At 49.8% G+C, this 13,766-nt stretch overlaps 1 protein-coding gene across 1 annotated transcript in view; it reads left to right on the top strand.

The window, feature by feature from the left end:
* LOC137341936 (glutathione hydrolase 5 proenzyme-like) overlaps positions 1-13,766 on the top strand; it is a 133,564-nt gene that overhangs the window by 66,786 nt on the left and 53,012 nt on the right. Inside the window, exons 7-8 of the mRNA XM_068005454.1 lie at positions 4,048-4,178; positions 6,946-7,127. Of these exons, the coding sequence (XP_067861555.1) occupies positions 4,048-4,178; positions 6,946-7,127 (313 nt within the window). The remainder of the gene's footprint in view (positions 1-4,047; positions 4,179-6,945; positions 7,128-13,766) is intronic.

The following is a 13,766-nucleotide window of genomic DNA, read 5'->3' as shown; positions in this document are numbered from 1 at the left end:
CAGCCCCCTGGAGCCTGTAGAGGTCCTTCTCTCCCTCTACATCTCTCAGTATCCTCCCATTTATTGTGTATTCCCTTGCCTTGTTTGCCCTCCCCAAATGCATTACCTCACACTTCTCTGGATTGAATTCCATTTGACACTTTTCTGCCCACCTGACCAGTCCATTGATAGCTTCCTGCAGCCTACAGCTTTCTTCCTCACTGTCAACCACACGGCCAATTCTTGTATCATCTGCAAACTTCTTAATCATGCCCCCTACATTTAAGTCCAAATCATTAATACATACCACAAAAAGCAAGAGACCTAGTACTGAGCCCTGCGGAACCCCACTGGAAACAGCCTTCCAGTCACAAAAACACCCGTCGACCATTACCCTTTGCTTCCTGTCACTGAGCCAATTTTGGATCCAACTTGCCACTTTCCCTTGGATCCCATGGGCTTTTACCTTTTTGACCAGTCTGCCATGTGGGACCTTGTCAAAAGCCTTTCTAAAATCCATGTACACTACATCAAATGCATTACCCTCATCGACCCTCCTTGTTACCTCCTCAAAAAATTCAATCAAGTTAGTCAGACATGACCTCTCATTAACAAATCCATGCTGACTGTCCTTGATTACTTCGTGCCTTTCTAAGTGATGGTTTATCCTGTCCCTCAGAATTGATTCCAATAATTTGCCCACCACCGAGGTAAGACTGACTGGCCTGTAATTACTCGGTCTATCCATCGCTCCCTTTTTAAACAACAGTACAACGTTAGCAGTCCTCCAATCCTTCAGCACCACACCGTTAGCCAGGGAGGATTGGAAAACGATGGTCAGAGCCTCTGTTATTTCCTCCCTTGCTTCTTTTAACAGTCTGGGATACATTTCATTCGGGCCTGGCGATTTATCTACTTTCAAAGATGCTAAACCCCTTAATACTTCCTCTCTCACTATGTTTATCCCATCCAATATTTCACACTCCTCCTCCTTAACTACAATGTCTGCATCGTTCCCCTTTTTTGTGAAGACAGACATAAAGTATTCATTAAGAACCAGACCCACATCTTCCGCCTCCACACATAGGTTTTTGGTCTCCAATAGGTCCTACTCTTTCCTTAGTTATCCTCTTGCTCGTTATGTATTTATAAAACATTTTGGGGTTTTCCTTGATTTTACTTGCTAATATTTTTTCATGCCCTCTCTTTGCTTTCCTAATTTCCTTTTTAATTTCAGCCCTGCACTTTCTATACTCCTCTAGGCTTTCTGCAGTATTGAGCTCTTGGCGTCTGACTTATCTTATTCTGTATGCTCCTCGTCATCCAGGGGGCTCTAAATTTGGCAATCCCACTCTTTTTCTTTGTGGGAACATGTTTGTTCTGAACTCTCACTATCTCTCCTTTGAATGCCTCCCACTGCTCTGACACTGATTTACCTTCAAGTAGCTGTTTCCAGTCCACTTTTGCTAAACCATTTCTCAGCTTAATAAAATTGGCCTTTCCCCAATTGAGAACTTTTACTCCTGTTCTATCTTTTGTCCTTTTCCATAACTATGCTAAATCTAACTGAGTTATGATCACTATCACCAAAATGCTCTCCCACTGATACTCGTTCCACCTGCTCAGCTTCAGTCCCTTAAACTAAGTCCAGAACTGCCCCTCCTCTTGTTGGGCTTGCTATGTACTGGCTAAAAAAGTTTTCCTGAATGCAATTTAAGAATGTTGCGCCCTCTATACCTTTTACACTGTTTGTGTTCCAGTTAATATTCGGGTAGTTGAAATCCCCTATTACTGCCCTATTGTTTTTGCACTTCTCAGAAATTTGCCTACATATTTGCTCCTCTATCTCCCTTTGACTGTTTGGGGGTCTATAGTACACTCCCAGCAGTGTGATTAACCCTTTTTTGTTCTTTAGCTTAACCCATATGGCCTCATTCGATGATCCTTCTAACATATCATCCCTCCTTTCTTTAACCAATATTGCCACCCTCTCCTTTTTTATCCCCCTCTCTATCTCGTCTGAAAACCCTGTAACCAGGAACGTTGAGCTGCCATTCCTGCCCTTCTTTAAGCCATGTTTCAGTAATAGCTAAGATATCGTACTGCCCTCAGCTCATCTGCCTTAATCACTAGACTCCTTGTATTGAAGTATATACCATTAAGCACTTCCGAACTCTTTTGTTGTCTATTTTCTAACCTTTGTTTCTTCTGCCTTCCAAACTTGCTTACTAATTTTTTGTCTTCCATTTCCGGCTCTGCTTCTCTCCCTTCTGAATCTACACTCAGATTCCCATCCCTCTGCCAAGCTAGTTTAAACCCTCCCCAACAGAACTAGCAAACCTCCCGCGAGAATATTGGTCCCGGCCCTGTTGAGGTGCAACATGTCCGGCTTGTACAGGTCCCACCTCCCCCAGAACAGGTCCCAATGCCCCAGGAATCTAAAGCCTTCCCTCCCTCCTGCACCATCTCTCCAGCCGCACTATCCTCCTATCTGCTCTATCCTCCTATTTTGATACTCACTAGCGCGTGGCAGGGAGTAATCCGGAGATTACTACCTTTGAGGTCCTGATTATTAATTTCTTTCTTAGCTCCTTAAAATCTGCCTGCGGGACCTCATCCCTCTTTTTACCCATGTTGTTGGTACCGATATGGACCACAACCTCTGGCTGTTCACCCTCCCCCTCCAGAATGTTCTGCAGCTGCTCAGTGATATCCTTGACCCTGACACCAGGGAGGCAACGTACCATCCTGGAATCACGTCTGCGGCCACAGAAACGCCTGTCTGTTCCCCTAACTATAGAATCCCCTATCACTATCGCTCTCCTGACCTTTCTCCTCCCTCCCCCCCCATAAGGCTGGTGCCACCCATTGTGCCGTGGACTTGGCTCTGGCTGCACTCCTCAGAGGAAACCTCCCTCTCATCAGTTTACTGGTTGGAGAGCGAGATGTCCTCAGGGGACTCCTGTACTACCTGCCTGGTCCTCCTTGTCTGTCTGGCGGTCACTCAGTCTCTCTCTGCCTGCACCCTCTCAAGCTATGGGGTGACCACCTCCTGAAACCTGCTATCCTCGTAGCTCTCAGCCTCGTGGATGTACTGCAGTGACCCCAGCCGCTGCTCAAGGTCCGAAACCAGGAGCTTGAGCTCCTCCAGCTGACGACACTTCCTGCACCTGTGGGCGTCCAGGACACAGGAAGCGTCCTGGAGATCCCACATGGCACAAGTCGTGCATTCCATGGGACTGAGCTGCCCTGCTATGTCTCTATTAATTAGATTACTAACTAAACTTAACAGAAATAGAAATAGTGGTAGCCATTTTGTTTAAAACCATTTTGTTTGGGGCCGGAATTGCTCAGGATCTGATCCCAGCAGTTAGGCCAGGATTGTGCCCACAAGTGGCTTCCAGTACTGACCCTGCCAGAGTTTGGTGGGAGGGCACTGAACTGGCATGGGGGAGGTGGGTTCAAGCGTTTCTTAGCGTGCATCTCTCGCACCCGCCTGCCCCATGCGCTCGGACGCTTTGGCCTGCACTCACTTGTTACGAGGGCAAGGATGTCCAGGCTCACTCTCTCCCATTCCCCTCGGCACTCTGAGCAAAAGGGTCCATGTGTTTAAATCTCTTTTCATCACCAGTACACCCACGTTTTCCCTTGTGGAAGCCGATACTCCCACTTCCCTCGGTTACACCGAGTCCCAATCTAGCCTCAGGAGCAGCAACTCCCAGTGTGGGATACACCACCTTGCTGTCAGTTGCCCTGTAACGGGTGGAGGCAGAAGACAGGCAGAACTTCAGGGAGTTTCAGGGCAATGGGATTTGTCGGGCAGTGTGACCATTTATTTCTCTATCCTTCGGCTTGTGAATCAGCTCTGAACATGAATAATGTGGTTACACATTCCAGCATGAACATGTATAAATTCCACTGCTAAAAGAAGTCACTGATAGGTTTGGATATGCAAGTGCCTCCATCTAATTGACAGAATTTAATTCAAGCAATAAACAAACAAATGCAGTTCTGTGCTTTACTCCACTTGAATTGAATGGTAATATATATTTTTCTGATCTCCAATAGGCTTTCACTTTACCCGTGAGTCCATGGAGGGAGATCAAAAGGTCCTGACATACCATCGTATCATAGAGGCCTTAAAGTTTGGAAATGGACAGCTGAGTAGGATGACAGACCCCACCTTCCGCCCATATAATGTTAGTGGTCTTATTTTTATACTCTCTCCACAAACATTTCACAATAGCAATGAAAAGAATTTACTTCGAATCATGGGTTTTCTGGTAATTAATTTTTTTACCCTTTTTGGCAAGTTTTCTCCCCTTTGCTCCTGAAAGAGCCCATTCTTGCTGGGGTAAACTCCACAGCTGCATTCTTCGTGTGTCAGCCTAGACAGACTATTTCATCCTGGGGGAATCGCATCCAAGCCTGATCAGACCCCATTGGATGTCCACACACGACGTGGACCAGTCATGGTCCTCAGGTACCAGCCAGGTGTGGGAATCCAGGCTGATTTTCCACTCTAACTCAGGAGCACCGAAACCAGTCACTATGGCCATGGGCATGAGCAACCAACTCCACAAAGTCCTGACCTCACGATATGTGGGGTTCAGTACTACACCGCATGATGCACTTACTTACTGAAGTACATGGGCAGCTCACTGGAATCCCATACTCCCCTTATAAAATCAACGGCTTGAACATTATTTCAGACTATTTCTGTATATTTGTATTGCTTTTCATAATGTCATTGCATTTATAATATGGAGCGTGTGACATGGGAAACTGGGTGAGACGTGTTCCCAAACCAGAGTGGACAATCTCACCAGTCATTCCTGTGGACGGTTTTTCCAGTACCGTCAGTGGGAACTCTGGGGGAAAGGCTGTTCCTCCACGGCTTCAGCAAACCCCCAACCAAGTTACAGTGGGAGATTGGGAGAACCCCGGGGAAATTCGACCCCCCCACCCCGCCCCATCAATATAACAAAAGAAAAGTGACTGCTGTTATCGTATCATTAGCACATTTAGAAGACATGAAAATCGGCATTTAGGTCTAGAGTGGAAAATCGAGCGGGAACTATTCTGTTGGCACTTGTCCATTCCAGATTTTCCCATCCTAATATGGTTGGGTTTATTCAAAGATACGCAAATGACAGAAATACATCACATGATGTCTAATCCTTCATTTGTGCCTTAGTAATGCTGGGTGCTAGGATTACCAGTCTATTCCTCGCACCCATGGTTCTCATGGGGGCAAAAGGAGGATTCAAAATCTAACGGGCTGCATTGCCCAGTGTGACTGCAGGGTGATCAGCTTCACTGGGGAAAGGATTTAAAAATAAACATGTTTCATCCCCATTCTCTGGAGACTGTCAGCCACACTGCAATGTAGGAGGAGAATCACTTAATACTCTCTGATATACCCCACACCCCTCACTGTAACACACTCTGATATACCCCACATTCCTCACTGTAACACTCTCTGATATACCCCACACCCCTCACTGTAACACTCTCTGATATACCCCACACCCCTCACTGTAACACTCCCTGATATACCCCACACCCCTCACTGTAACACTCTCTGATATACCCCACACCCCTCACTGTAACACTCCCTGATATACCCCACACCCCTCACTGTAACACTCCCTGATATACCCCACACCCCTCACTGTAACACTCTCTGATATACCACACCCCTCACTGTAACACTCCCTGATATACCCCACACCCCTCACTGTAACACTCCCTGATATACCCCACACCCCTCACTGTAACACTCCCTGATATACCACAGCCCTCACTGTAACACTCTGATATACCACAGCCCTCACTGTAACACTCTCTGATATACCACAGCCCTCACTGTAACACTCTCTGATATACCACAGCCCTCACTGTAACACTCTCTGATATACCACAGCCCTCACTGTAACACTCTCTGATATACCACACCCCTCACTGTAACACTCTGATATACCACACCCCTCACTGTAACACTCTGATATACCACACCCCTCACTGTAACACTCTGATATACCACACCCCTCACTGTAACACTCTGATATACCACACCCCTCACTGTAACACTCTGATATACCACAGCCCTCACTGTAACACTCTGATATACCACAGCCCTCACTGTAACACTCTCTGATATACCCCACAGCCCTCACTGTAACACTCTGATATACCCCACACCACTCACTGTAACACTCTGATATACCCCACACCCCTCACTGTAACACTCTCTGATACCCCACACCCCTCACTGTAACACTCTGATATACCCCACACCCCTCACTGTAACACTCTGATATATCCCACACCCCTCACTGTAACACTCTGATATACCACACCCCTCACTGTAACACTCTGATATACCACAGCCCTCACTGTAACACTCTCTGATATACCCCACACCCCTCACTGTAACACTCTGATATACCACACCCCTCACTGTAACACTCTGATATACCACACCCCTCACTGTAACACTCTGATATACCCCACAGCCCTCACTGTAACACTCTCTGATATACCCCACAGCCCTCACTGTAACACTCTCTGATATACCCCACAGCCCTCACTGTAACACTCTCTGATATACCCCACACCCCTCACTGTAACACTCTGATATACCCCACACCCCTCACTGTAACACTCTCTGATATACCCCACAGCCCTCACTGTAACACTCTCTGATATACCCCACACCCCTCACTGTAACACTCTCTGATATACCCCACAGCCCTCACTGTAACACTCTCTGATATACCCCACACCCCTCACTGTAACACTCTCTGATATACCCCACAGCCCTCACTGTAACACTCTCTGATATACCACACCCCTCACTGTAACACACTCTGATATACCTGACCCACACTACTGTGGGAATGGAGTTCGATCCATGTAATGTTCCCAGCCATGACTCCTGGTCTTTTCTTGCTGTAATTCCAGCTATCTGTGCTGCTGTCCGATCGGTTTGCTGAGTTGATGCGGCAGCGTATTGATAACGAAGCCCATCCGCTCCAATACTACAACATTGAGCATCAGGCAATGGAGAAGTACAGCACCAGTCACATTTCAGTGTTGGACAAAGATGGCAATGCAGTCTCCGTCACCAGCACCATCAACCAGATGTAAGTCCAGCTGTCCCCGCCAACCAATACCGATTTAATCACTGACCAGTCACGTGCCAGGGAGCAGATCATGTGAATGACACGCCTTCTGGGACAGACGCTCATTGGTTGTATTCCAAGCACAGTAATTGAGCTGTGTCACATGATCGAAAGCCTGTACTTCCTCTGAGCAATATCAGAATCTTTCCTGAGGGGTGACCTGATGGAGGTCTTTAACATTATGAAAGGGTTTGATAGGGTCGACAGAGAGAAAATGTTTCCACTTGTGGGGGAGGCCAAAACTAGGGGACATAAATATAAGATAGTCACTAATAAATCCAGTGCTGTATTCAGGAGAAACTTCTTTACTCAGAGAGTGGTGAGAATGTGGAACTTGCTACCACAAGGAGTAGATGAGGCGATTAGCACAGATGCCTTTAAGGGAAAGATAGGGGGACACATGAGGAAGAAAGGAATAGAAGGATATGCCAATAGGGTTAGATGAAGAGGGGAGAGGAGGCTGTTGTGGAGCATAAACACTAGCATGGACCAGTTGGGCTGAATGGCCTGTTTCTGTGCTGTACATTCTATGTAATTCTGTGTAAAATCAATGGGTTAATCGTTTTGTTAAAATAGTACAGATAGGAATTTGACTCAAACCCATTTACCAGTGCACTAGAAATCCACATGGACTATGTTATGGTGAGATCAGAAGATTCCATTCCTTACACATCTGGATCTCGTAGCGAGGCACTGTCAAACATCAGGACTTCACAGCCGTCTAATTCTTCAGAGATTTATAATAACTTTATTAAGTCGGATGCAAAAAAAAAAGTCAAGTGCAGATAGGATTGGAATTTCTAACAAATAGAGAAGGAAACTATTTTAATTTTAAACATCATTGGATGAAAAGATTAGAAAATTAGTTGATTAGATCTGACACAAATAATTATTATAAACTTTAATTTTAGTGGGTGAAGTTTTTGTGTTTATAAGATGATGGTAGTGCGTGAATAACTGACCACTTCAGGTAGCTTATTTCATCATCAAGCACTCCCAGGGCGAGCGTTGGATGTTAATGGGGCGAGCATTGGGTGTTAATGGGGCGAGCATTGGGTGTTAATGGGGTGAGCGTTGGGCGTTGATGGGGCGAGCATTGGGTGTTAATGGGGCGAGCATTGGGTGTTGATGGGGTGAGCGTTGGGCGTTGATGGGGTGAGCATTGGGTATTAATGGGGTGAGCATTGGGTGTTAATGGAGTGAGCATTGGGTATTAATGGGGCGAGCATTGGGTATTAATGGGGCGAGCATTGGGTGTTAATGGGGTGAGCGTTGGGCGTTCATGGGGAGGGCGTTGGGTGTTAATGGGGCTAGTGTTGGGTTTTAATGGGGCGAGCGTTGGGTGTTAATGGGGAGGGCGTTGGGCGTTGATGGGGAGGGCGTTGGGTGTTAATGGGGCTAGTGTTGGGTTTTAATGGGGCGAGCGTTGGGTGTTAATGGGGAGGGCGTTGGGCGTTGATGGGGTGAGCTTTGGGTGTTAATGGGGAGGGCGTTGGGTGTTAATGGGGCGAGCATTGGGTGTTAATGGGGTGAGCGTTGGGTGTTGATGGGGTGAGCTTTGGGTGTTAATGGGGCGAGCGTTGGGTGTTAATGGGGAGGGCGTTGGGCGTTGATGGGGAGGGCGTTGGGTGTTAATGGGGCTAGTGTTGGGTTTTAATGGGGCGAGCGTTGGGTGTTAATGGGGAGGGCGTTGGGCGTTGATGGGGCGAGTGTTGGGCGTTGATGGGGTGAGCTTTGGGTGTTAATGGGGAGGGCGATGGGTGTTAATGGGGCGAGTGTTGGGCGTTGATGGGGTGAGCTTTGGGTGTTAATGGGGCGAGCGTTGGGCGTTGATGGGGTGAGCTTTGGGTGTTAATGGGGCGAGCGTTGGGTGTTAATGGGGCGAGTGTTGGGCGTTGATGGGGTGAGCTTTGGGTGTTAATGGCACGAGCGTTGGGTATTAATGGGGCGAGCATTGGGTGTTAATGGGGAGGGCGTTGGGTGTTAATGGGGCGAGCGTTGGGTTTGAATGAGGCGAGCGTTGGATATTAATAGGGTGAGCAATGGATGTTAATGGGGCGAGTGTTGGGTGTTAATGGGGCAAGCGTTGGGTGTTAATGGGGTGAGCGTTGGGTGTTAATGGGGCGAGCGTTGGGTGTTAATGGGGTGAGTGTTGGGTGTTAATGGGGTGAGCGTTGGGTGTTAATGGGGTGAGCGTTGGGTGTTAATGGGGCTAGTGTTGGGTTTTAATGGGGCGAGCGTTGGGTGTTAATGGGGAGGGCGTTGGGCGTTGATGGGGAGGGCGTTGGGTGTTAATGGGGCGAGTGTTGGGTGTTAATGGGGCGAGCGCTGGGTTTTATTGGGGCGAGCGTTGGGTGTTAATGGGGTGAGCATTGGGTGTTAATGGGGCGAGCTTTGGATGTTAATGGGGCGAGCGCTGGGTTTTATTGGGGCGAGCGTTGGGTGTTAATGGGGCGAGCGTTGGGTGTTAATGGGGCGAGTGTTGGGTGTTAATGGGGCGAGCGTTGGGTGTTAATGGGGTGAGCGTTGGGTGTTAATGGGGTGAGCGTTGGGTGTTAATGGGGCTAGTGTTGGGTTTTAATGGGGCGAGCGTTGGGTGTTAATGGGGAGGGCGTTGGGTGTTGATGGGGAGGGCGTTGGGTGTTAATGGGGCTAGTGTTGGGTTTTAATGGGGCGAGCTTTGGGTGTTAATGGGGAGGGCGTTGGGCGTTGATGGGGTGAGCGTTGGGCGTTGATGGGGTGAGCTTTGGGTGTTAATGGGGCGAGCGTTGGGTGTTAATGGGGCGAGCATTGGGTGTTAATGGGGTGAGCGTTGGGCGTTGATGGGGTGAGCTTTGGGTGTTAATGGGGCGAGCGTTGGGTGTTAATGGGGAGGGCGTTGGGCGTTGATGGGGAGGGCGTTGGGTGTTAATGGGGCGAGTGTTGGGTTTTAATGGGGCGAGCGTTGGGTGTTAATGGGGAGGGCGTTGGGCGTAGATGGGGAGAGTGTTGGGCGTTGATGGGGTGAGCTTTGGGTGTTAATGGGGAGGGCGATGGGTGTTAATGGGGTGAGTGTTGGGCGTTGATGGGGTGAGCTTTGGGTGTTAATGGGGCGAGCGTTGGGCGTTGATGGGGTGAGCTTTGGGTGTTAATGGGGCGAGCGTTGGGTGTTAATGGGGCGAGTGTTGGGCGTTGATGGGGTGAGCGTTGGATATTAATAGGGTGAGCAATGGATGTTAATGGGGCGAGTGTTGGGTGTTAATGGGGCGAGTGTTGGGTGTTAATGGTGTGAGTGTTGGGTGTTAATGGGGTGGGCGTTGGGTGTTAATGGGGTGAGCGTTGGGTGTTAATGGTGTGAGCGTTGGGTGTTAATGGTGTGAGCGTTGGGTGTTAATGGGGCGAGTGTTGGGTGTTAATGGGGCGAGTGTTGGGTGTTAATGGGGTGGGCGTTGGGTGTTAATGGGGCGAGTGTTGGGTGTTAATGGGGCGAGTGTTGGGTGTTAATGGGGCGAGCGCTGGGTTTTATTGGGGCGAGCGTTGGGTGTTAATGGGGTGAGCGTTGGGTGTTAATGGGGCGAGCGTTGGATGTTAATGGGGCGAGCGCTGTGTTTTATTGGGGCGAGCGTTGGGTGTTAATGGGGCGAGTGTTGGGTGTTAATGGGGCGAGCGTTGGGTGTTAATGGGGTGAGCGTTGGGTGTTAATGGGGTGAGCGTTGGGTGTTAATGGGGTGAGCGTTGGGTGTTAATGGGGCGAGTGTTGGGTGTTAATGGGGCGAGCGTTGGGTGTTAACGGGGTGAGCGTTGGGTGTTAATGGGGCGAGTGTTGGGTGTTAATGGGGCGAGCGTTGGGTGTTAATGGGGTGAGCGTTGGGTGTTAATGGGGTGAGCGTTGGGTGTTAATGGGGTGAGCGTTGGGTGTTAATGGTGTGAGCGTTGGGTGTTAATGGGGTGAGCGTTGGGTGTTAATGGGGTGAGCGTTGGGTGTTAATGGGGTGAGCGTTGGGTGTTAATGGGGTGAGCGTTGGGTGTTAATGGTGTGAGCGTTGGGTGTTAATGGGGTGAGCGTTGGGTGTTAATGGTGTGAGCGTTGGGTGTTAATGGGGTGAGCGTTGGGTGTTAATGGGGTGAGCGTTGGGTGTTAATGGGGCGAGTGTTGGGTGTTAATGGGGCGAGCGCTGGGTTTTATTGGGGCGAGCGTTGGTGTTAATGGTGTGAGCGTTGGGTGTTAATGGGGTGAGTGTTGGGTGTTAATGGGGCGAGTGTTGGGTGTTAATGGGGCGAGTGTTGGGTGTTAATGCGGCGAGTGTTGGGTGTTAAAGGGGCGAGTGTTGGGTGTTAATGGGGTGAGCGTTGGGTGTTAATGGGGTGAGCGTTGGGTGTTAATGGGGTGAGCGTTGGGTGTTAATGGGGTGAGTGTTGGGTGTTAATGGGGGGAGTGTTGGGTGTTAATGGGGAGAGCGCTGGGTTTTATTGGGGCGAGCGTTGGGTGTTAATGGGGTGAGCGTTGGGTGTTAATGGGGTGAGCATTGGGTGTTAATGGGGCGAGCGCTGGGTTTTATTGGGGCGAGCGTTGGGTGTTAATGGGGTGAGCGTTGGGTGTTAATGGGGTGCGCGTTGGGTGTTAATGGGGTGAGCGTTGGGTGTTAATGGGGTGAGCGTTGGGTGTTAATGGGGCGAGCGCTGGGTTTTATTGGGGCGAGCGTTGGGTGTTAATGGGGTGAGTGTTGGGTGTTAATGGGGCGAGTGTTGGGTGTTAATGGGGCGAGTGTTGGGTGTTAATGGGGCGAGCGCTGTGTATTATTGGGGTGAGCGTTGGGTGTTAATGGGGTGAGCGTTGGGTGTTAATGGGGTGAGCGTTGGGTGTTAATGGGGCGAGCGCTGGGTTTTATTGGGGCGAGCGTTGGGTGTTAATGGGGTGAGCGTTGGGTGTTAATGGGGTGAGCGTTGGGTGTTAATGGGGTGAGCGTTGGGTGTTAATGGGGTGAACGTTGGGTGTTAATGGGGTGAGCGTTGGGTGTTAATGGGGCGAGCTTTGGGTGTTAATGGGGCGAGTGTTGGGTGCTAATGGGGCGAGTGTTGGGTGCTAATGGGGCGAGCGCTGGGTTTTATTGGAGCGAGCTTTGGGTGTTAATGGGGTGAGCGTTGGGTGTTAATGGGGCGAGGGTTGGGTGTTAATGGGGCGAGTGTTGGATGTTCATGGGGCGAGTGTTGGGTGTTAATGGGGCGAGTGTTGGATGTTCATGGGGCGAGTGTTGGGTGTTAATGGGGCGAGTGTTGGGTGTTAATGGGGCGAGTGTTGGGTGTTAATGGGGCGAGTGTTGGGTGTTAATGGGGCGAGTGTTGGGTGTTAATGGGGTGAGCGTTGGGTGTTAATGGGGCGAGTGTTGGGTTTTATTGGGGCGAGTGTTGGGTGTTAATGGGGTGAGCGTTGGGTGTAAATGGGGCGAGTGTTGGGTGTTAATGGGGTGAGTGTTGGATGTTCATGGGGCGAGCGTTGGGTGTTAATGGGGCGAGTGTTGGGTGTTAATGGGGTGAGCGTTGGGTGTTAATGGGGCGAGTGTTGGGTTTTATTGGGGCGAGTGTTGGGTGTGAATGGGGTGAGCGTTGGGTGTTTTGGGGCGAGTGTTGGGTGTTAATGGGGTGAGCGTTGGGTGTTAATGGGGCGAGGGTTGGGTGTTAATGGGGCGAGTGTTGGATGTTCATGGGACGAGTGTTGGGTGTTAATGGGGTGAGCGTTGGGTGTTAATGGGGCGAGTGTTGGGTGTTAATGGGGCGAGTGTTGGGTGTTAATGGGGTGAGCGTTGGGTGTTAATGGGGCGAGTGTTGGGTTTTATTGGGGCGAGCGTTGGGTGTTAATGGGACGAGTGTTGGGTGTTAATGGGGCGAGCGCTGGGTTTTATTGGGGCGAGCATTGGGTGTTAATGGGGCGAGTGTTGGGTGTTAATGGGGCGAGTGTTGGGTGTTAATGGGGCGAGTGTTGGGTGTTAATGGGGCGAGTGTTGGGTGTTAATGGGGCGAGCGTTGGGTGTTAATGGGACGAGCGTTGGGTGTTAATGGGGCGAGTGTTGGGTGTTAATGGGGCGAGTGTTGGGTGTTAATGGGGCGAGTGTTGGGTGTTAATGGGGCGAGTGTTGGGTGTTAATGGGGCGAGTGTTGGGTGTTAATGGGGCGAGTGTTGGGTGTTAATGGGGCGAGCGTTGGGTATTAATGGGACGAGTGTTGGGTGTTAATGGGGCGAGTGTTGGGTGTTAATGGGACGAGTGTTAGGTGCTAATGGGACGAGTGTTAGGTGTTAATGGGACGAATGTTGGGTGTTAATGGGGCGAGTGTTGGATGTTCATGGGGCGAGTGTTGGGTGTTAATGGGGCGAGTGTTGGGTGTTAATGGGGCGAGCGTTGGGTGTTAATGGGGCGAGTGTTGGGTGTTAATGGGGCGAGCGTTGGGTGTTAATGGGGCGAGCTTTGGGTGTTAATGGGGCGAGCGTTGGGTGTTAATGGGACGAGTGTTGGGTGTTAATGGGGCGAGTGTTGGGTGTTAATGGGGCGAGTGTTGGGTGTTAATGGGGCGAGTGTTGGGTGTTAATGGGGCGAGCGTTGGGTGTTAATGGGACGAGTGTTGGGT

The sequence above is a fragment of the Heptranchias perlo genome, chromosome 25 (assembly GCF_035084215.1).
Source record: "Heptranchias perlo isolate sHepPer1 chromosome 25, sHepPer1.hap1, whole genome shotgun sequence".
Taxonomy (NCBI): Eukaryota; Metazoa; Chordata; class Chondrichthyes; order Hexanchiformes; family Hexanchidae; genus Heptranchias; species Heptranchias perlo.
Note: the sequence above shows the minus strand (reverse complement) of the source record. Positions and strands in the feature narration are given on the sequence as shown.